Source organism: Sapajus apella, unplaced genomic scaffold (genome assembly GCF_009761245.1).
Source record: "Sapajus apella isolate SASKATOON/1434 unplaced genomic scaffold, GSC_monkey_1.0 scaffold7, whole genome shotgun sequence".
In the NCBI taxonomy this organism is placed as follows: Eukaryota; Metazoa; Chordata; class Mammalia; order Primates; family Cebidae; genus Sapajus; species Sapajus apella.
Window position 1 is genome coordinate 8,284,797 of NW_022436947.1, and position 24,755 is coordinate 8,309,551.

The 24,755-nt window shown below is 38.7% G+C and overlaps 1 protein-coding gene across 4 annotated transcripts in view; it reads right to left on the reverse strand.

The window, feature by feature from the left end:
- Positions 1–24,755, reverse strand: part of EXOC4 (exocyst complex component 4) — an 805,456-nt gene that overhangs the window by 683,739 nt on the left and 96,962 nt on the right. For 3 of the 4 annotated variants that reach the window (XM_032275643.1, XM_032275645.1, XM_032275646.1), the window contains exon 6: positions 22,633–22,876. In XM_032275643.1, coding sequence (XP_032131534.1) covers positions 22,633–22,876 — 244 coding nt within the window. The remainder of the gene's footprint in view (positions 1–22,632; positions 22,877–24,755) is intronic. The other variant, XM_032275644.1, reaches the window with a different exon arrangement.

Below are 24,755 nucleotides of genomic sequence, written 5' to 3' on the forward strand. Positions count from 1 at the left end.
AAATATGAATCTATAGACTGTAATATGTTTTTGAGTGGTGGATAGCAAAGTAAGAACAATATACTGACTTTTCACAAAGATAAATTTATTTAACATTACATCTTTTGCACTCTCTTGATAGGAAAATCTTAGTTATTTTCTGCCATGATGGCAGTTATGGCACCAAATATACTTATGAAAAAAATTAAAACTTAGTAACTGTATATTAATACCCCAACATTTTTTGATATCATATTGATCCATGACATTCAGATGCCCGAGGCACACTGGTGTCTAATATCCCAGTGGCATGAAGTTCTAGATACAGGATTGTGAACCAGCAGCAAAGTTTTAATGGAAAAGTGGCTCCTCTTGTTAGGGGTGCTGTTATCTGGTTATCTCCAGGGCCAATAAGTTCCATGACTGCAGACCTTGCCTGTCAGTCAAGCACAAGAGCTGCTCAGCAGCCAGGGGCAGTGCTACATTTAGAAAAGAAACCCAGTAGAGAAATGAGGTGTAAGATGAGATTCACAGTATCCATTAACATCTTGGAAATAGCAATCTCTTTATAAAATACTGACACAGTGCCAGCTTCTGTCATTCCAGGAGGCTAAAAGCCAAAACAGGCCTGTTCCTACAGTGTGGTCATCGTAGCCAAAGGATAGGCTACACAGGGAGGAAGGAAAGGAGGCATAATAGTAGCCAGGAGGAGATAGATCACAAGTGGTGAGACCTCACAAGGAGTTCTACCTATGTTGAGACCTCCAGCCATTTTAACAAGAGGAAAGCTCTCTCCGCCTTACCAAAGCACAAAGGTGTCCTATCATTTAATTAAATGCACAGCTCGGACACCAAAATTTAAGATGTTTGTGCTTCAAATGATACCATCAAGAAAGGAAAAGGCAATACGCAAAATGGGAGAACATATTTGAAAATCATTAATCTGATAAAAGACAAATCTAAAATCTCTCTTACACTCATAATCAAAAGACAACTGAATTTAAAAATGGACAAAGGATTTAAATATCCATTGCTCCAAAGAAAATATATGAATGGCCAACAAGCAAACAAAAGGATGCTTCACACCATTAGCCATCAGAGCCACTGCAAATCAAAATCACAATAAGCGAGAAATTCAGTCCACTAGAATGGCTATAATCAACAAGAAAAGCAATAAAAAGTATCGGTAAGGATGTAGAGAAATTGGAACTCTCATACAGCGCTGGTGGAAATGTAAAATGGGACAGCCACTTTGGAAAACAGCTGGCAGTTCCTCAAGACATTAAACATAGTGACCATATGGAGCCAGTAATTCCATTCCTAGCTATATGCCCAAGAGAAATGAAAACATACACATACACAAAAACTTGTATACAAATGTTCTTAGCAGCATTATTCACAACAACCCAAAGGCAGAAACAATCCAAATATCCATCTGCTGATAAATGGATAAACAAAATGTGGTATATCCATACAATAGAATATTATTTGGCCATAAAAAAGAATGAAGTACTGATACATGGTACAATCGGAAAAAACCTTGAAATTATTATGCTAAGTGGAAAAAGGTCACAGAGGACTATACATGATTATAGTTATATAAAATATTCGGGGTAGGCAAATTTATAGAGACACAAAATACATTAGTGGTTACTTAGGCTGGGGGTGGGTGGGAACTGACTGATAAAGTATATGGGATTTGTTTTAGGGAGGACATAAACATGCTGGAACCAGCTAGTGGTGATGGTTGCAAAACTCTATGAACATACTAAATACCACTGAATTGTATACTTTCAGTGGGTGAATTGCATAGTAGTGAATTATATCTCAATATAGCTGTTAAAAGAACAGCAGCTGTGGCTCTAAGTGGGGACAGTAAAGATCCAACACCTCTCTAGCAGTGAACAGGAAATATATAAAACAGTGAAAAATGGAAACTGGCGTCTCAAAAGTGAGGTGTTGTGAAAGCTGATTCCTTTACATTCTTACTACCATGAGGCGATCAACTTTTCTCTTTTAGTTCTCTTGGTTTTTCATCTGTTTCTCCTTCTTAAATAACACGGAAAAAACAACAGATTTCCACTCTTTCCCAGCACTGACACTTCCTACAACTTCCATTATGAAAAAAATCTCCCAACTTCTCCAAGTGCCCCATCTGCAAAGCGAAAGTATTATTTAATAACTGTTCTGAGAGACTCACAACACTGCTGGAAAACCGTATTAGAAAATGGACAGAACTAGCTGAGGTAACGGTACAATTCTAAAGAAAGGGGAAGGTTCAGGATTCCTTTGTCTGAATTTCTGGCAATACTGAGAAGAATGGATACCTTTGCTGTGTGAAAGGAAAATAAATCTTGGGACCCCAAAATCACTAAGCCAAAGAGAAAAGTCAAGCTGGGAACTGCTTAGGGCAAATCTGCCTCCCATTCTAGTCCTTAAAAAGACAGCTGCAAAGATTTCTTTTAAAAGCTACATACTTCCCTCACAATTTGTCCACACAGAAATTCCTTGTGGACAAAGAACAGACAGACTCAATGTCATCTCTCTGGTCACTGAGATAAATTTGTATCTGACTGCTTCCTCTGGAAAGGCTAATCAGAAACTCAAAAGAATGCAGCTGTTTGTCTCTATCTATCTACGACCTGGAAGCCACCTCCTCACTTCGTCTTGCCCCAGCTTTCTGGATGAAACCCATGTATATTTTACACATATTGATTGATGTCTCATGTCTCCCTAAAATGTATTTAAAAAAAAAAAAAAAAAAAAAAAAAGCTGTGCCCTGACCACCTTGGGCACATTTCTTAAGGACCTGAGGCCATGTTATGGGTGCATCCTTAACCTTGGCAAAATAAACTTCCTAAATTGAGACCCTCAGATACTCTTTGGTTTACGTAAGAGAGAGCAAGAGAGAGAGAGAGCGCACGTGCGCACACACAAATTAAAGTGAAATTAGAAATCTGGAAGGAGAGATGTTGGGTTTTTATCTGGATATGTTAAGTTTAAGGTGTTAAATCCTTAGGTAGTTAGATATGCAAGTCTGGAGCTCAGTAGAGAAAATGAAACTGGAAATGTAAAAAGAGACAAATACTTGATGAGATGAGATCACTCAGGGATAATATGCAGAATAAGAAAAGGAAGTGAGGTCCAGGACCAACACTCCAGGAAAGAGCATCATTAAAAAGATGGTTAGAAAGTAACTAGAGAGGAAGAGGAAGCCAGAAACGTTGTAGAAGACAAAAGAGAAGAGAATACCAGCAGTCAAAGGCTATGGCAGAGGTCAGGTAAGGCAAAGAGAGAGAAATTTACAACTTAAGGTCCCCAGTGACCTTGACAAGAAGCATTTCAATGGATCACTGAGTGGAACTCAGTAGTGGGATAAGCAGTGAATGACTAATAAGGAAAAAGAAACCAAAGTCAATCATACATTGTCCCTCACCAGCATGTACACTCCTTTAAAAAGAAAAGGAAAAAGGAAGATGATGCTCCTCTGATGCATCAAAGCATAAAAGAGATTAGGAATCATTCAAATAAACAGGATGTAAATCTGCACTAGCTTGGCCCAATTTAAACTGAAATACGTTGTTAATATTTATATACACTCGCCGACTGCCCACAACACAAGGTTGAGAAAGAGGTGCTCGCCTTTAGCTGCAGACACACTAAGTATGACCCACACACAAGACCCCACTGAAATCATTCCCTGCCCCACTCGCATCACAAAATATTAAATAATAGAAATAAAACATTATGTTACAGCTAGCTCAGTTGCTTACATCCTGTTAGGATCAAGGTTTTCACCACTGATCTTAAAAAACAAAAAGGCAGGCAAAATCATTAAATTACCTCATGATTCCTTAGGTTGAATTGAATTAGCAAAGGCCTAAGAACCTTAGAGATTTGAATTTCAATTAACAGCAATTTCTACCCTTCAGAAAAAAGTTACACACATACCCCTCTCTCACAGGTTATTTCCAAGGTCACAAAACAGTATGTAGGAATACCCAATACATCATCACAGTTGGTGAAAGAAAATATTAATCCTGGATGGCAATGAGGTATAAATGCCAGCAAAATGCACTGGAATTAGAAACCTGGACTCGAATACCAGCTCTGCGAAATAGACATGGGACTTTCAAGACGTCACAGACTTCAAATGTCAGGTTCCTCAGTCACAATTTCCTAATCAGAAATTGACAGTGAGGGCTATATACAAAAATATATATGAATGTAACACTAAAAAAAAAAGGCAAATTAAAAGTAACAATGAATTGATTTCTGTACCTTTAACATTTACATCTAGAGGGAAGGAAAGGAGATAAGAGATTCTCTGGATGTTCCTAAGGCCCTGCATCTCTCTCCTTCCTATAGCTTGGTTAGTAAAGTCCTGCTTATATTCCATAATGATAATTCTGTATCATTCTAATAAAAAGCCCCTCTTTGATTAAGTTAAGTGATTTCAATTTCTGATACTTATAACCAAAGAGGCCTAATCCACAGAATAAGAACTAATTCTATCTTTCCTCTGTGATTCTACAGTCCCTCCAAACAAACTGCTCCAATGAACTGAGAGAAGTGACAAAACAGGTATGCATGGCCTCCTGGGCCAGAAAGTGAAGGCAGAATCCCTATTTTATGGTTCTTTGTAAACATATCTCTCCTACAACACACGGGCCAACGTCCAGAATAAAGAAAACAGTCAAATTTTGAGGGCAAAGGAGTTCATGAGTAAACAAATGAGCAATACAGGATGACAATATGAGCAGAAGTCTAGGATGACCTGAAGTCCTTCTTCTATAGGGGGCAGGTAGTTAGTGACCTGTCATAATGGAAGAGATCCCTAAGAAAGTAAGACTGAAATATCAGTGACAATGACAATGAAATCATGACAGCAACAAAAAAGAGAACTACGCTCATCATAGCCACTCTTTCCTAATTACTCACAACACCATGCTGGGCACTGTGTTATGTGATTTACTTGGATTATCTCATTTCATCCTCGGGACAGTCCTATGAGGAAGGTACTACTTTATCCCCATTTTATAGACAAGGAAACCGAAGTTCAGAGATAAGAACAGAACAAAGGAAACAACTTTGAAGAATGTTTAGGGATGTTAGAAACAAGGAAACTATTTTAGAAGAGAAACCAAAATGATACTAGTCCTCTATAATGCTAGGGAAGCCAAGGCTGGAAAGAGAGCCAACGGAACTGTCTATACCGCCTCTTCCTTCTCTCTGCAAACATTTTCACCCCTGGGAGTCTACTAAAACATCTGTTGCTAAAAAATAATTACTTCACTCTATCCAAGAAACCTACTTTGGCCTTTAATCAAATAGCCACAGCACTTGTTTCTACTGCCGACTCACGCCTTCTTGAAACACTCTCTTCCGCTGTCTTCACAACCCTCCACTCTTCTGCTTTCCTGCCACCTCTCCAGTGGCTCCTTCTCAGGAACCTCACCCTCAGCCTGTTCCTTAAATGCGGTAAACTCTTCTCAACCCTTATACTGTCTCTAGCTGAGCTCATTTGCCCCTACATCTTTAATTATCTACCTGCTATCAACTCTCACACATTATCTCTTGGCCAGATTACTCCCCTGAGCTGCAGACCGCAAACTTAACATGACTTAAGTGGTACTCAACATATTCTTCCCCAAATCTATTTCTTCATGTTCTCTCCATCAGTAAATGGTAATGCTTGCCCCAGCAAAAAAGCCTTACCTGCCCTCTTCCCTCATACCCAAGCCATCACCAACTCTCTTTACTGCTACCTCTTCACTTTCTCAAGTAGGCCTACTTCACTCCCTTGCCATTGTTAGCTTGCTGATGCAGGCCATGTTGCCTATTGCTAAGATTAACAAAACTGTCCTCAAACTAGTCTCCTTCCCCCTAGTCCTTTCCTCCTCCCCTCTACTGTAAGCTCACTATGGGTATGAGTTTCTCATTTACTACTTTATTCCAATATTTGGCATTAACACCAATTGGCAAAATAGTATATGACAGGTAATATATGAGTATTTGTTAATGAAGGAATGAAAAAGTGGGTTCCAGCAGAATGGGAGAGAGAGAGGCCTGATTACAGATAAGAAGGGGTAAGAAAATAAGTGTTATAGATTATATCCTCCTTTTAGAAGCCCACGATAAAAAAATACGTCACACAAAACTATGCTCTCAAAAAGGTAACCTGTCAAGCTAAACATGAGAACACGAGGTAGAATTACGAACTGAATGATACACACACTAATAGCCAACTTTAATAATATTGCAATAAAATCTATTTTATATTTAAAACAGAAAGGTATCAGGATGAAGAAAAGTGTTTCTTTAAACATAATTACCCAGCAGGTTTTTAAACCAGACTTCTTAGAGAAGTAAAATGTTACTTATTCTCCCAGATCATCTACTAACTTCCTACCAGAAGCGATCCCTATGTATCTTACCTTCAAGTGCACCATGAAAAAAGGCAGAGGGCTACGAAGAGGCACATGTTAAGGAATAGTCACAGTTACACAAGGCAAGAAGCAGCTACAGTGTAAAGCTGCATCATCAAGATGTGAAAAATGTTCAATATTTAAGGTGAGATAAGACTACCTGAATCTAAATTTAACATCCAGGAAAACTTGAATTAGTCATTTGGCTGGAAAACCCATATTTTGCCGCCAAGAAGCTGCCCTATTTGGTCATGAAGCAAAGGTACACACAAGGTAGAAAAATCAGTTCTGTTCTACTACTTATCTGCTGAGACCTTAATATCAGGGTTCTATGTTTCCCCACTGACAGACAAAGGCAATAACCACACAATGTTTATTTCCCTCCCACTATGCAAGGGAAGAAAGTAGTGAACTCAGAGCTTAGGTTATATATAAAACATTTATAATTTTATTAAAAAAATTATAATCAATTAGATAAAAATGTTCTTTGTTTTACCTGCCTATATCTGTCATACACAATTCCTTAATCGGCTTGGCAGGGCTACTATTTTTCATTTCAAATAGGACATAGAGCTCATTTAATCTTCAAGGTTATCTAATACCTACTTTAAAGGGATAGAAATAAGTTTTACCACTTATTAATAAATCTTCATGTAAAAAGGGGTTACTATTTAAAGAGTGCTGACTAATTCTCCATCTGCTCTATGAAAAGAGCAGGAAAAAATTAGTAGTAATATAGAATGAAACACAGTAAAAATAACAAGAATACTGAACTGGGGCCTGGCTCTAGTCACTTCCTTCCTGTGTTTCTCCTTCCTTGTCAAGTCATTTCTGAATGCTGGAGAGAAAACCTCAAACGTCTAATCCTGATGTATGCCAAGTTAGTGGAGAAAATTAGAAAATAAACCCAGGCCCTCTTTCTTTGAGTTAAAGTATCAGGATCATTCTTTTGAAATCCTTTCCCCCATTCCAAAGTAATATTTCCTCGTCGCAGAATATTAGAAAAATTATCCATAAACCCACTCCTCAGGGATAACAAAAGTTAAGATTTAGGTGCATATTCTTAGTGCTTGTTGTATATTGTTTAGTACAAGAATGCCTCTAGCACAATTGTTTAGATAATAAAATTTGATTCTCAAGTGGCCTAATTAGACTTCAGGCACTCTGTGGCTGCTTTTCATGCTTCTCAACACGTCCAGCTATTTCTGAGGCCTGCCACTGGCCACAACGTGAGGTATCGGCAGGAAAATGCATATTTAGTACAGATATTGTTCTTCTGAGGACAAGCAAAATCAGGCCCACGACATGTGTTAGAAACATCATCTTTATATAAGCCAGAAAGCAAACTTAATGGTGGAAAAAGACTACTGCTAATCTTAATTGCACCACGAACAAGCTTTGTGAACTGTCAAATTATTTCAGCTTTCACATTTCTCTGGGTAAATCTGGGATTAATAATAATGCTCCTGCCTGTGAGGAGGCCAGTGGTGACGCTCACTCAGGTGAGATACCAGATGGCAGACTGCTTTGCAAAGCATGAATACTACAAAACTGCAAAACTCTATGATGTTTGTGATGTTATCTAAAGAGTGTTCTCAAACTTCGGTATGCATAAGAATCAACTAAAGCAGAGAGTCCGGTGGACTCTGCACCCAAACATTCCACCCCTTCCTGGGGAAATTTGCATTTCCAACTCTCAAGTGATGCTTGCGATGTGGGTCCACAGTAATGCTAAAAAAAAAAAAAAAAAAAAAAAATCACTTCCACTTATTTAAAAAATTATCTTCTTTGCATCTTTTTCTTATTCATTCATTGATTAAAACTGGCCAGGCATGGTGGCTCACACGTGTAATCCCAGTATTTTGGGAGGCTAAAGTGAAAGGACTGCTTGAGACCAGGAGTTCATGGTTAGCCTGGGAAATCACAGTGAGACACTATCTCTACAAAACAAACAAACTAACTTTAAATAGCCAGGCATGGTATTCACATCAAGAGGCTAAAGCAGGAGGGTCTCTTGAGCCCAGGAGGTCAAGGCTACAGTGAGTCATGATGATTGGGCATTCCAGCCTGGGCAACAGGGTGAGACCACATCTCCATAAAAATAAACTCTTAGGCATTTAATAGGTGCCCAGCCCTAATCAGGCTTCAAACACAAAGTTAAACTCTCCCACCCCCTTATAAATTCACAGTCTAATCTCATTAGAGACTATAGTGAGGGGATGCGCCAGGAGCTAGAAAAGCCCAGACAGTATGAAATACAGCCTGAGATACACATGAAAGTGCTTGAATCATTTATGACACCACCCCTACACATCATCAATGGAACAATTTCCTTTGACATAGGTTTGTTAGTTTGTTTTTGCAATGAAAACATCCAGTATCAGTGTGAGCCTGGAGCACCTTTCCTATTATGACACTAGCAAGTGCACAAAAATGACAAAACCTAAGGGAGCTCCCACTCTAGCAAATAAAGAAGCGGCCTGATACAGCACAACGGTTGACAACTAAACGAAGTTATGACGGTCCATGAAACAGATGGAATCTATGACTCCTCTGCCTGCTCAGATCTCTAATTTGAACCTGCTATAAGTAAAACAAGATAAATCGAGAGCCGAGTTCGTGTTTCTTTGGTTTTTTACTTTGCCACATAAAATACAAAGGCTTAAGAAATGTAATACTGAGTAACATCTCTGGACTATTCAGCCAAGAAACCTTTTCCAATGACTATAAATCAAAGAACAATACACAACCAGAATGATAGCTGCCCAACATCATGTTTACAAAAGAACTATGAACATTATCGACATTTCTAAGTCACTGTGTATGTCATGAAGCTATTATCAATTAATTTATTTAAGTCTTACTAGAAAGTATATAGGTTTGGGACCTTCCACGGTAATGAGTTATATATTTTAGTTAACAATTGGAGTAATAAGTCCCATACGTAAAAAAAAAAATTAATTCCTTTCATTTGTTCTAAAAATATTTCAGTTAAGCTGCAGGGGACATATCCTAGTTGAAGAATAGTGGAATTTCTTCTATATGTCCCTGGTTCATCCTATTCATCCCCTTCAATATTTAATAGTTGGGTATATTTAAAGCATGTTCTCACTGATACGTGTAATCAAAAGTAGAGATTTAATCAAATGGAATCATAATCACTGAAGTTAAATTTACTTGCTTCCCGCTTGCTTTGATTCGAATTAACTACTCATCTAAATTACACAGAGGCCCTTCCTGATTCCAAGCATGTCCAGGTGCTACATGCGGTGCTTGGGAATGGCTATAAGAAGCCACAAGGACAAATGCCTGACCTTGCTTCAAAGCTGTTCTTAAATGACTTTTCTGTAAAATAAAATGACCAACTCCACCATGCCCTACATTTCAGATACTTAGAAGAAGGGTAACTAATATAGAAAGAAGAGATGAAAGGAAATGCTATTTATGTGAAAAAGAAACTCATGCCTGACTCTAGACACAGGTTTAAAAAAGTCATGAGCAATATTTCATTTATTTTTCCATAAACATTGTATTTATACTATAAAACCATCTTTGAGGCCTGAGCCTTTAGTCTTCTTCACAGATAAAACAATTTGATAAGAATGTTCTATTACATCAGTATGCTCTCATTCTGAATTCTAGCCTCTAAATTACAAAAAATATTTCAAAAGTATATTCTTCCAATTTTAGAGCCATAATTCAATTTATTTCTGAAAATCTATAGTCTTCACAGACTGAGAAACCAGGAGGGAAGAAAGAGTTTTAGAAAATGAGGCAAATATCAACCTTGAAAAGAACCATGACTATAATGTAAAAGATTCAGTGTTAGAATTATTCAGCAATTATGTAGCTAACACGGATAATCAATTACATGACTGATACATGGGTGACAGAAATGAAAGGGGTGTACAACCCCTTACCATACAGTTTCATACATGTCAAGTGTGCTCAAAAGTAGTTTGGCCACTCCTTCAGATTCCAGATGTATTAAGGATATAAATATTAAGAATGAAACTATATAAATACTGGAAAAGTGTTGAAAATTTTATTTATAATCTAAGAGTAGGGAAGATCTAAGTATGACACAAAACCAAGATGCTATAAAACACAGGTAAAATATAGCCTCATAAAAAATTAAAACAAATGTTTACATGCCCAGAAAGATGATGAAGTCAAAAGAGAAAGAAACTGGCAGAAAGCTACAAAATAAATCCCAAAGAACTAATTTCCTAGGTATGTAAAGAGTTCCTACAAATCAATAGAAAACAAACATATGGCCGGGAGCAGGGGCTCACAACTGCAATTCTAACACTTTGGGAGGCCAAGGTGGGTGGATTACTTGAGGTCAGGAGTTCAAGACCAGCCTGGTCAACATAGTGAAACCTCACTGCTACTGAAATTACAAAAATTAGCTGAGCAAGGCAGCACATGCCTGTGGTCCCAGCTACTCAGGCGGCTGAGGCAAGAAAATGGCTTGAATCTGGGAGGTGGAGGTTGCCGCGAGCCAAGATCACGCTACTACACTCCAGCCTGGGTGACAAAGAGAGACTCCATCTCAAAAATAATAATAATAAAAGACAAACATATTAGAAAAATGTAAAGAGTTCCTACAAATCAAAAAAAAGACAAACATATTAGAAAAATAGTTCACTGAAAAGGAAATAAACACTATTTAAATATTATATTGTTGAAAATTCCAAACACTAAAAAAGTGAAGATAACAGGATAATGAACCACCTTGTACCTATTACCCTGCTTCAGTATTATTTCATGGCTTGTTGTATCTATAGCTTCACCCACTCTCAACTCAGATTATTTTGAAGCAATACATCCAAATATAACGCAGATATCATGACAAGTTACTTTTATACAAAAGAAAAGAAGTTTAACCCTACTTATAATAAAAATGCAAATCCAAACCACCTTGGAAACATTTTTCACCTCTCAGATTGGCAAAGATAAAAGCATTTGATAATACAATCTGTTGGCAAGGGGATATAGGAACTCTCAAACATTATTCATGACATGAAAAACTGGCACCATCTCTAAGAAAAGCACACTTGGCAATAGTAAAAATTTAATCAACACAGAGGTAAGCAAAAACAATGAAAATGGCATATCAAGAATCTGGCTGCTTTTTTCTCACATCTTAGGGTTCTGTGAGTAATGCCTTTCTTCTCCTTTAAACTCCATTAAGACAGGGACCATATCTAATTCACTGGACATTTTAGACCAATGTCTGGTCCATGGCAGATATTTAATAAATGTGGAATTTCTTCTTGCATTCAACAAATATTTATTACGGGTCAGGTAGGCACTGTCTTAGATTCTCGAGATATACCAGTGCTGAACAAGACAAACTAGTGCTCTCTTCTCTTGCATTCTAGAAGCAGCCAATAAATAACCAAACATATACAAAGATACACATATATAATACAACTAATGAACACTGTCCAGTTGGTCTAAAAACAGGTATTATATTTTTCTACATTAAAATTTAGTTTTATAGCCATATAGGCATTTTAATTTCTAACAATTTCTTGTGATTAAAATAACCCGATTAACAATTTAATTTTTTGATAATGAATTTTTTTCACAATAACTTAGGTGCAAAATAGGAAAAAACAAAAGACTGGATCCAAGATGACCGTTTAGGAACAGCTCATGATTGCAGCTCCAAGAGAAAGCACAGAGGGTGAGTGGACGCTGCATTTTTATTGCCCACAGACTAGGAAATTCCCAGGCGGAGAAGCTCCACGGGTCGCCAGCGCAGCTGATTCGGCCAGCGCGGCTGTGCCAGCCGGCGCCTCTGCTTTGCCCCACGCGGCTGCTTTGTCGGCGACCCGGAGCAGCGGTTCTCCGTATAAAATACACTGGTCCCGGTGCCCTTTTAGCTGGAGATTGGAGCCAAGGGAAGTCGCCCATTCGTCTGTTTAAAAATGGGACTGAGCAGGGAACCAGGGCAGTAGATTCCAGGGCAAAAAAAAGCACCACGAATCTCAGGGCCGCTGTTTAAGCCCGCGCAGTGACTTGCGGCAGGGGAAAACACACAGACCCCTCGTCACCTCTTCAACAGGCGACTGGAACACCAACTTAAAAAAAAAGGGGGGGGGCTCTGAGGCAGGGAAACAGGCGATCAGGCTCGGCTGGTCCCACTCCCACAAAAGAACAGCAATCAGAAACTCTCTGGATTGAGAGTTTGACAGCAAGCGCAGCTGAACCCAGGACTGTCCAGCTCTGTGGGGGAGGGGCGTCCGCCATTACTGAGGCAGCCTGCCACGACAGAGGTAGTCAGCCAATGCTGAGGCAGCCCACCGTTGCCAAGGCAGCCCGCCGCTACCAAGGCAACCCGCCAATGCTGGGGCAGCCCGCCGTTGCCAAGGCAACCAACCACTACAGAGAGACTCCGCCTCAACAGAGGCGGGCCACCATTGCCGAGGCAGTTCTAACTACACCCATATAAACAGGACTGCAGGGAAGTTCACTCGGCAGCTAGGCGGAGCCCACAGCAACTCAGCAAAGCCTCTACAGGCAGACAGTGACTAGCTGCCTCCTTGCTGGGCAGCGGATATCTGAAGGGAAAAAAAAAGAAGGCAGCATCATAACGGAAACTCATAAAGCCCTAAATCCCTGGGACAGAGCACCTGGGAACAAAAAGCGGTTTATGAGTTCTGCTGCAGCAGACCTAAACGTACCTGCCCAGCAGCTCTGAATGAACAACAGAGCTCACAGCTCAGCATTTGAGCTCCTATAAAGAAGAGACTGTCTCCCCAAGCAGCTCCCTGACCCCTGTATATCCAAAGAGCCACCTCATAAAGCAGAGATCAGATTGACACTTGGCAGGTATCCTTCTGGGACAAAGATAGCAGAAGAAGAAAACTGGTAACAACCCTTACTGTTCAGCAGCTGCTGCAGGTGATCCACAGGCAAGCAGGGCCTGGAGTGGACCTCAGCAGACCTACAGCAGAGGGGCCAGACTGCCAGAACGAAAACCAAGAAACAGAAATAACCTCATCATCAACAAACAGAACGTCCACTCAGAGACCCAATCTTAAAGCCAGCAACTACAAAGATGACAGGTGGATAAATCCATAAAGATGGGAAGAAACCAGCGCAAAAAGGATGAAAACACCCGAAATCAGAACACCTCTCCTCCTACAAGGGTTCACAACTCTTCACCAGCAAGGGAACAAGGTTGGATGGAGAACGAGTGTGATGAAATGACAGAATCAGACTTCAGAAGGTGGGTAGTAAGAAATTTCTGTGAACTAAAAGAACATGTTCTAACCCAATGCAAAGAAACTAAGAACCTTGAAAAAAAGATTTGACGAAATGCTAACGAGAATGGACAAAATAGAAAGGAATATAAGTGAATTGATGGAGCTGAAAAACACAACACGAGAACTTCGCGAAGCATGCGCAAGTATCAACAACCGAATTGACCAAGCAGAAGAAAGGAGATCAGAGATCGAAGACCAACTCAATGAAATAAAACAGGGAGGCAAGAATAGAGAAAAAAAGGGTAAAAAGGAATGAACAAAGTCTCCAAGAAATGTGGGACTATGTGAAAAGACCTAATCTACGTTTGATAGGCGTACCTGAATGCGACGAAGAGAATGAATCCAAGCTGGAAAATACTCTTCAGGATATTATTCAGGAAAACTTCCCCAACCTAGCAAGGCAGGCCAATATTCAAGTCCAGGAAATACAGAGAACACCACAAAGATATTCGTCAAGAAGAGCAACCCCAAGGCACATAATCGTCAGATTCACCAGGGTTGAAATGAAAGAGAAAATACTAAGGGCAGCCAGAGAGAAAAGTCAGGTTACCCACAAAGGGAAGCCCATCAGACTCACAGCAGATCTCTCAGCAGAAACCCTACAAGCCAGAAGAGAGTGGGGGGCCAATATTCAACATCCTTAAAGAAAAGAACTTTCAACCCAGAATCTCCTCTCCAGCCAAACTAAGCTTCATAAGTGAAGGAAAAATAAAATCCTTTGTGAACATGCAAGTACTCAGAGATTTCATCACCACCAGGCCAGCTTTACAAGAGCTCCTGAAAGAGGCTCTACACATATAAAGGAACAACCAGTGCCAACCACTCCAAAAACATGTCAAATGGTAAACAGAATCAACACAATGAAGAATCTGCGTCAACTAATGGGCAAAACAGCCAGCTAGCACCAAAATGGCAGTATCAAATTCACACATAACAATATTAACCCTAAATGTAAATGGACTAAATGCCCCAATCAAAAGACACAGACTGGCAAATTGGATAAAAAGACAAAACCCATCAGTGTGCTGTATACAGGAAACCCATCTCACATGCAAGGATACACAAAGGCTCAAAATAAAGGGATGAAGGAAGATTTACCAAGCAAATGGAGAGCAAAAAAAAGCAGGAGTTGCAATTCTCATCTCTGATCAATTAGACTTTAAAGCAACAAAGATCAAAAGAGACAAAGAAGGGCATTACATAATGGTAAAAGGATCAATACAACAAGAAGAGCTAACGATCCTAAATATATATGCACCCAATACAGGAGCACCCAGATACATAAGGCAAGCTCTTAATGACTTACAAAGAGACTTAGACTCCCACACAATTATACTGGGAGACTTTAACACACCATTGTCAATATTAGACAGATCAACCAGACAGAAAATTAACAAGGATATCCAGGACTTCAACTCAGACCTGGACCAAGCAAACCTAATAGACATTTACAGAACTCTCCACCCCAAATCCACAAAATATACATTCTTCTCAGCACCACATCACACATACTCTAAAATTGACCACATAATTGGGAGTAAATCACTCCTCAGCAAATGCAAAAGAACGGAAATCATAATAAACAGTTTCTCAGACCACAGTGCAATCAAGTTAGAACTCAGAATTCAAAAACTAACCGAGAACCGCACAGCTTCATGGAAACTGAACAACTTGCTCTTGAATGTTGACTGGATAAACAATGAAATGAAGACAGAAATAAAGATGTTCTTTGAAACCAACGAGAATGAAGACACAACATACCAGAATCTCTGGGACACATTTAAAGCAGTCTCTAGAGGAAAATATATAGCAATAAGTGCCCACATGAGAAGCAAGGAGAGATCAAAAATTGACACCCTATTGTCAAAACTGAAAGAGTTGGAGGAGCAAGATCAAAAAAACTCAAAGTCTAGCAGAAGACAAGAAATAGCTAAGATCAGAACAGAACTGAAGGAGATAGAGACAAAAAATTAATAAATCCAGGAGCTGGTATTTTGAAAAGGTCAACAAAATAGACAGACCACTAGCCAGATTAATAAAAAAGAAAAGAGAGAATAAACAAATTGATGCAATAAAAAACGATAAAGGGGATATCACCACAGATTCCACAGAAATTCAAACCATCATCAGAGATTATTACAAACAACTCTATGCACATAAAATAGTAAAACTGGAAGAAATGGATAAATTCCTGGACACTTGCCTCCTCCCAACCTAAACCAGGAAGAAGCCGAAACCCTGAACAGACCCGTAACAAGGTCTGAAGTTGAGGCAGCAATTAAGAGCTTAACACCCAAAAAAAGCCCAGGTACAGACGGGTTCACAGCCGAATTCTACCAGACATACAAAGAGGAGCTGGTACCATTCCTTCTGAAACTATTCCAAACAATACAAAAAGAGAGAATATTTCCCAAATCATTCTATGAGACCAACATCATCCTGATTCCAAAACCCGGCAGAGACTCAACAAGAAAAGAAAACTTCAGGCCAATATCCATGATGAACATAGATGCAAAAATCTTCAATAAAATACTGACAAGCCGATTGCAACAGCACATCAAAAAGCTTATCCACCGTGATCAGGTAGGCTTCATCCCAGGGATGCAAGGCTAGTTCAATATACGCAAGTCTATAAACGTAATTCACCTCATAAACAGAACCAAAGACAAAAACAACATGATTATCTCAATTGATGCAGAGAAGGCCTTTGACAAAATTCAACAGCCCTTTACGCTAAAAACCCTCAATAAGCTAGTGATTGACAGAACGTATCTCAAAATAATAAAAGCTATTTACGAAAAACCAACAGCCAATATCATACTGAATGGGCAAAAACTGGAAGCATTCCCCTTGAAATGTGGCATTAGACAAGGATGCCCTCTCTCACCACTCCTATTCAATACAGTACTAGAAGTTCTAGCCAGAGCAATCAGGCAAGAAAAAGAAATACAGGACATTCAAATAGGAAAGGAGGAAGTCAAACTGTCTCTATTTGCAGATGACATAATTGTATATCTAGAAGACCCCATCGTCTCAGCCCCAAATCTCCTGAAACTGATAAACAACTTCAGCAAAGTCTCAGGATACAAAATCAGTCTGCAAAAATCACATGCATTCCTATACACCAATAACAGACTTAAAGAGGGCCAAATCAAGAACAAACTTCCATTCACAATTGCCACAAAGAGAATAAAATACCTGGGAATACAACTAACAAGGAACGTAAAGGACCTCTTCAAGGAGAGCTACAAGCCACTGCTCAACGAAATAAGAGAGGACAGAAACAGATGGAGAAACATTCCATGTTCATGGTTAGGAAGAATCAATATCATGAAAATGGCCATACTGCCCAAAGTAATTTACAGATTCAATGCTATCTCCATCAAGCTACCAATGACCTTCTTCACAGAACTGGAAAAAACCACCGTAAACTTCATATGGAACCAAAAGAGAGCCCGCATAGCCAAGTCAATTCTAAGAAAAAAAGAACAAAGCGGGAGGCATCACACTACCGGACTTCAAACTGTACTACAAGGCTACAGTAATCAAAACAGCATGGTACTGGTACCAAAACAGAGATATAGACCAATGGAACAGAACAGAGGTCTCAGACGCAACGCAACATATCTACAATCATCTGATCTTTGACAAACCAGACAAAAACAAGCAATGGGAAAAGGATTCCCTTTCCCCATGTTTAATAAATGGTGTTGGGAAAACTGGCTAGCCATGTGCAGAAAGCAGAAACTGGATCCCTTCCTGACACCTTACACTAAAATTAACTCCAGATGGGTTAAAGACTTAAACATAAGACCTAACACCATAAAAACCCTAGAAGAAAATCTAGGCAAAACCATTCAGGACATAGGTGTAGGCAAGGACTTCATGACCAAAACACCAAAAGCACTGACAACAAAAGCCAAAATAGACAAATGGGACCTAATCAAACTCCACAGCTTCTGCACAGCAAAAGAAACAATCATTAGAGTGAATCGGCAACCAACAGAATGGGAAAAAATTTTTGCAGTTTACCCATCTGACAAAGGGTTGATATCCAGAATTTACAAAGAACTAAAACAGATTTACAAGAAAAAAACTAACAAGCCCATTCAAAAGTGGGCAAAGGATATGAACAGATACTTTACAAAAGAAGACATCCATGAGGCCAACAAACATATGAAAAAATGCTCATCATCACTGGTCATCAGAGAAATGCAAATCAAAACAACATTGAGATACCATCTCACACCAGTCAGAATGACGATCATTAAAAAATCTGGAGACAACAGATGCTGGAGAGGATGTGGAGAAATAGGACACTGTTACACTGTTGGTGGGAGTGTAAATTAGTTCAACCATTGTGGTTGAATTCAAATAGAAATTCCGTTTGACCCAGCAATCCCACTACTGGGTATATATCCAAAGGATTATAAATCGTTCTACTATAAGGACATGTGCACACGAATGTTCATTGCAGCACTGTTTACAATAGCAAAGACCTGGAACCAACCCAAATGCCCATCGATGATAGACTGGACAGGGAAAATGTGGCACATATACACCATGGAATATTATGCAGCCATCAAAAGCGATGAGTTTGGGTCCTTTGTAGGGACATGGATGAACCTGGAAACCATCATTCTCAGCAAACTGACAGAAGAGCAGAAGATCAAACACTGCATGGTCTCACTCATAGGCGGATGTTGAACGATGAGAACACATGGACACAGGGAGGGGAGCACTACACGCTGGGGTCAGTTGGAGGGATATAGGGGAGGGACGGTGGGGGGTGCGGAGCTGGGGAGAGATAGCAAGGGGAGAGATTCCAGATGTAGGTGATGGGGGGAAGGCAGCAAATCACACTGCCACGTGTGTACCTATGCAACAATCTTGCATGTTCTTCACATGTACCCCATAACCTAAAATGCAATAAAATAAATAAATGGGAGGAAAAAAAAAAAAGACTACAACTTTACTAACCAAACACAACTACTTTTAGCATTAAAATATATTTCTCTCCCATGTTTTCCATGAATCTTTCTTAATATCACAACAAGCCCAAAACACACAAAGTTCTCTGCTTTTCATATCTGACATTTAATCTGCTCTATGTAAGTGAAGCTGATCTCCACCATCTCTTCATGCAATTAATTTTTGCCTTCACATTTAGGCCCATTTTCCTCACACATACCAATTTCTCTTCTTCCACATTCTTTTCTTCTATATTCTTGACAAGATATCACATCTCTGAGAAGTTTTTCTTCCACCTCTTCCTTATGCTTTTCTTATTTGTTAAATATTACAGAACTCCTTGCAGCTTCTTTCAAACAAAAATAATATAAAAATACTCATGAATTAGATTTTGGGAAAGAATCAACAATTAGGCAGCAGAAGTTGAAGAAACTGATTCTGAAATTCAGAGGCTTCAGGCCACAGTCACCATCTGAAGTTGAAGATGCTGCCTGTCTTTCTAGAGAAATAATGGGTAGCAGGTGGTTCTGGTAAATTAGCAAGGCACGTGTTACCCTAATGTTTATCAAGCTGGCAATAACTGTAGTTGAATATTTTCCTTTAATAGTAAGTGGAGGCTTATAGACACTGAAAGATTATGAATGAACAGAAAAGATAAAATATTTCTCCTAAAAATAGACAACAGATAGTTTGGGAGATCAAAAACAAAATAAAATAAAATAATAAGTAGGTCATCACAGTGATTTTTTTAAAACTGTCTGGGAAAGTATCCTGACTCCATAGGAATTAAAAGCAAGAAAGAATTCACTAGCTTGTTTCCTACTACATTTCTAGCAAAATAGCACACATTAATTCTCTTTACATAAAAACAAATGAAAACAAGCCTGCAATGCATCACAACCAGAATGTATTTAATAAGATGATGAAACTTTTAGGGAAAGTTACAGTATCCTGTCTCAGAATAGCTAATGTTTTGGAAGGGGCTATTTCAGTGGAGGATGGGGGGAAAAAATATACATGTTGGGGAACAAGAATTCATGAATTTTTTGGCCTATGTTCCAACTTTCTTCAAAAAAATAAATTTATATATCTGTAGCCATAAAATTCCTTGAATGGTAAACAATAATAATAATGCCAAGTACTGTGATTTTACTTCTCTCTGAAATAAATGCCTCTAATACCTTCCTAAGTTAATGCACCACAAGCTTCAAGTGACAATTTTACAATATTACTACTAAAATTCCGATCCTCTAGAAGCAACAATGTTTATCATTTTTTAATGATTGTGCTTAATTCAAGAGAATTCCTGAAAAGTTTTAAAGCATCTGATAGCACACAACCACCATCTGATAATTTTGAGATGAGCTCAACATTATCACTCATTTGGAATCCCAGCCCCAAAATTTAATCTTTGGTCTTCTAACCAAGTGGTTTACTTCAAATATTTGCTTTCTCTGTACTATTATGAGAAATAAACAGTTTGGGTCCCAAATTTTGAATTTGTATGTTTTACAAAATGGGATTATGTTACAGACATAAAGCCAAGGCAAACAGCTCATTCACTTGTTAGTGTCCAATATATCCTGCCTACAAAAGCTTTCTAAACTACTGACAACAAAAAAAAACTTAACAGGGAAAAATTCCTGCTGCTGACTCATTCCTCATAGAGAAACATTTAGTATTTCCCAGGGCAGTGTGCTGAATTTCTATTATATTTCTAGTGCTATAATTTCCACTCGTGAATTCTGTAAGGGGTTTAGACAAGGTGAAAAAACAAAGATGAAAATCCTATGAAAGACACAGTGCTTTTAAAGGTACTATAATGAGATCTACAGAAAAGCTATTGATCCACGCCCTTTTGTTTTATTTCCAATATATACTACAGTAATGTTATTTCCCTAGGAAAGTTCACTGTATTCATCTAGGAACCTGCAGCAACAGGGCTAAGGGCAAACCAGAATTTTAGAGTATTCATCAGTAAGGAGTCAAAACGTCTTCACAAAAATCCAGGTACCACGCCAAGAAAGAAGGCAAAGTTCAAAGAACCATTCTTCAGCTTCTCTGGATCATGATGTAAGTGATCAAAGAACATGGAATTGAGGCAGACACTGATACAAAACATGTATTCATATACACATGCATGAATGTTATAGTACTTAATGGTGCTATTCCACTAAGCACCACAACCATATAACCATACCTAAAGCAAGCAAGCAACTCTTATGTAAGACAAGTATTAATTTTTGCAAATCACGAAGCGGGGATACAAAGTCAGGTCCCAAAACCCATTAAAAACACACTTTGGGTTTTTTGGGGGGGATTTTGTTGTTGTTTTGTTTTTTAGACGAAGTTTGGCTCTGTCAACTAGGTTGGAGTGCAGCAGTGGTGTGATCTCGGCTCGCTGCAACACTCGTCTTCCCAGTTTAAGCAATTCTTGTGCCTCAGCCTCCCAAGTAGCTGAGACTATAGGCATGCGCCACCACACCCAGCTAATTTTTGTATTTTTAATAGAGTAGACGTTTCGCTATGTTGGCCAGGCAGATCTCAAACTCCTGACCGCAAGCAATCCACCCACCTTGGCCTCCCAATGTGCTGGGATTACAGGCATGAACCACCACAACTGGCCAAATATTTACTTTAGAACATTCTGCGGCAGGAGAAGGATAGAGGGTATTTCCTTTCACCAGTCATAGTACTTTTGAATCAAGTTCACAAGGAAATCATTTTTGAAATGTTAAATGAAATCAATGTTAGATATGCAAAAGAATACAGAAATATAGAATATATTAATTTTTCCGAAAAATTTAAATAAGTCTAGAGAACTCTATACTAAATGAGTTATTATTATTTCTCCTTAATTTTATCTTATTTAAAAAAAATTTAAGCCCTAAGTATTAAGAGTAGATATTTCCTTAATAACATATCTACAAGATTATGATTCCTTCTAGTTTATCATGCAGGATCTCCTAGTATATGATAGTCACAAAATTAGAATCTGAATTCAATTTCAGTACTCTCCATATGAAATAAGAATTATGCAATTCAAATCTTATTTATTGTTTTCAGTAAAAACCTCCTTAGATTGATTTGTCTATTGGAAAATATCATTACACATTAAAGAAGAAAGCATCAGACAGAGGCAAAACCATGGATTTTAGAATCAAATGGACTAGTATTCAACACCAAGACAAGCCACCTCTTCTAAGAGCTTGCTATATTATTCAATCTCTGAGCTCCAGTTCTCCTAACTGTAATATATGGATGCTAATAACTAACCCATAGAGTTGTGGTAAGAATTAAGTGAGATAACATACATAAATTGCCTTGAACATTGTTTAGTATTTAGTATGTGTATAATAGCTGCTACATCATTTCATTCAATTTATTTATTCTTTAAATATGTCTAAATATCAACAATCTTTATTATAAATATGTCCATATTTTTCACTCAATGACAACATGTTTTAAAATTTTTCAACAACATGAGAAAACAGACAGCTGAATTATGCCTAGTCAAGCTGTTTTTACCAATCTAAGTCTGTATAAGCTATAGTATTCTTTTTTTTTTTTTTTTCTAAGATGGAATCTCGCTCTTTCACCCAGGCTGGAGTGCAGTGGCGTGGTCTTGGCTCACTGCAACTTCCACCTCCCGCATTCAGGTGATTCTCCTGCCACAGCCTCCTGAGTAGCTGGGTTTACAGGCATGCACTACCATGCCCAGCTAATTTTTGTATTTTTAGTATAGACAGGGTTTCACTACCCGTACAGGCTGGTCTCGAAATCCTGAACTCAAGAGATCCACGAGGCTTAGCCTCCCAAAGTGCTAGAATTACAGGCATTAGCCAATGCACGTGGCCCATGTGGGCTATAGTATCCTAAGTTCAAGAAAACACCAACAGAAGATAAGTCACTTACACCCTGCCGTAGAAATGTACCATAGAGTTGTGAAAAATACAAACTACACTCCCACCTACCTTGGTTGGTTCTCCACAGTAAGGTTCTCCCCACGCTGATAGCCACTGTCTGCCACCTGGGTTGTAGACCTCTTCACAATTTGCTTCAGCTCCTGCTCTAAGCGCTCTATGATTGCCTTAACTGTCTCTGGGATCTTCTTCAGTTTGGCCAGACCTTTAATGAGGATACCCATAAAAAGGGTGCTGTTGTCCTCTGGATCCAATTCTAAATCCTCCTTGATGTCCTGCAGATTTATCTCCCTTGCTGAAAAATTAAATAATAATAATAGATAAAGGTTCCACTCAAAAACCCCAAAAAACAGAGCAGTCTAATAAATGAAATCACTGCCTTGATTACTCTCTTAAAGAATTAAAGAGGATTTTTCAATTAACTTATATTTACACAGTAACCATCCAAGAGTCACAAAATAACATTTATATTCCTCAAATCATACCCATCAGTTAGTAATAAGAGGCAGATGCAATAAAAATGAGTAAACAAATCACGATGGGAAGTTTTCCACAGACTACTACTTCTGCCATGAGTCCGCTGGCTTATGACATTTATTAGGCACTCGCTGTTTATAAAATGCCATATGTAGCGCTGCAAGGGAATTCTAAAGAGCTGGATCCTAGCCTCAGGTTTGTATTTGTTAGTTAGAAGTGATAAGTCACTGGAGAAAAAGACATCATAAATACACACAGGGAGACAAGTGGTAAATAAATAAAACTTGTAATAAATTTTTTTAAAAAGATTAAGGAAAAACAACACTCATACAAGTGAGACAAGACTTTGAGAAAATAGAGTAGTGAAGAGGTATTTCATAAATACAAAAGAACAAACTTCTATTTTTCTTTAAACATGTGTGTGCTACATCATTCTCTATAGGAGACAGATCTTGCTAATAATCCATGAAAGTTTTCTGAGAAGTAATATTATATGTCAAAAGCCTCTGTAGATCTTTAGAATATAGCATTCACTCAAACAATTTGGCATTGAAATGGAATACCCAAAACTTTGGTTTTTAATCCCTGTGGCAAGTTGGGGAGAGGAAAGAACTGGTGATAGGAGATCTCCATTATCCACTGAAAGCAATAGGCCTTGACCTCCAAGGAATGTATACATATGCAAAACTTCACATAGGAATCCCAGGTTTCACAACTGCCATAAGAACCAGAGGTTACAAATCTCTGGCTTAAAAGTAACTGCCTCATTTTACAAATGGCTGGATTATGCAAAAGCAAAAGTCAGTACAAGCGTGAAGATGAAGCCTAACAGTCAAAAGTTTTCCCCATCCACTTCTGTCCTCCATCCCTCAAAACGAACGGGAAATTTTTTAAATATGCAATATCCTGAAAGAATGAATACATTCTTCCTTAGTAGATTTAAACTCAATTAGACTACGAACCATTCTAAGTTAGTCAGCACTACTGGAATGGTATTGAAATCTACCAGGGAAGAAAGAAAACACCCCAGTATATGTAATGAGTTCTTGTAACTGCTGCATAAAGTCTCTAAAACCTCTACTTTAGATGATGTGAAATCCACTGTAGGCCATTCTCCTCAGTCCCTATTTTCAGGGCTCCCAACTTACAAAATGCACTTAAGGAGAATTCTGGGAAGACTGCAGAGTAGGAAGCACCAGGAATCTCCCACCTACATGACTACACTGGCAGTTATCTGTCTGATATAACTATTTTGTAACTCTGGAGTCTATGGAAAGGTTGCAACTTCCAAGGGAAGTGTTGGATGGTAACTTGTGGTTAATTTCAGTCAATTACAGTTCTTAGTACCGTAGCTACCTGGCACTGTGGCAGACATCCCTGTACCTGTTCCTGAAGTAGCTTGCACGCACCTGGTGGGAGACAGGGTGTGTAAAAAGGACCCACCTACCAAGTATCAGGAATCTATGCTCTTGATAGCTGATTACTTCCTCTAATCAAAGAGGTACAAAGAGGTGGATGAGCATTGTTCTTGCACCTCCTCCAATTTTTCAAGCTCCTCCCACTCTTGCTGACTTAAATTCCAGGGAATTTAAAGAGCCAGCAGTCTTCCCCCTCAACTGCCTTCATTTTTCTCTTGCTGCCCTTTCTAAAGGCAAACATTAGGACTAAGACATTCAAAATCAAATGCATGTATTGAA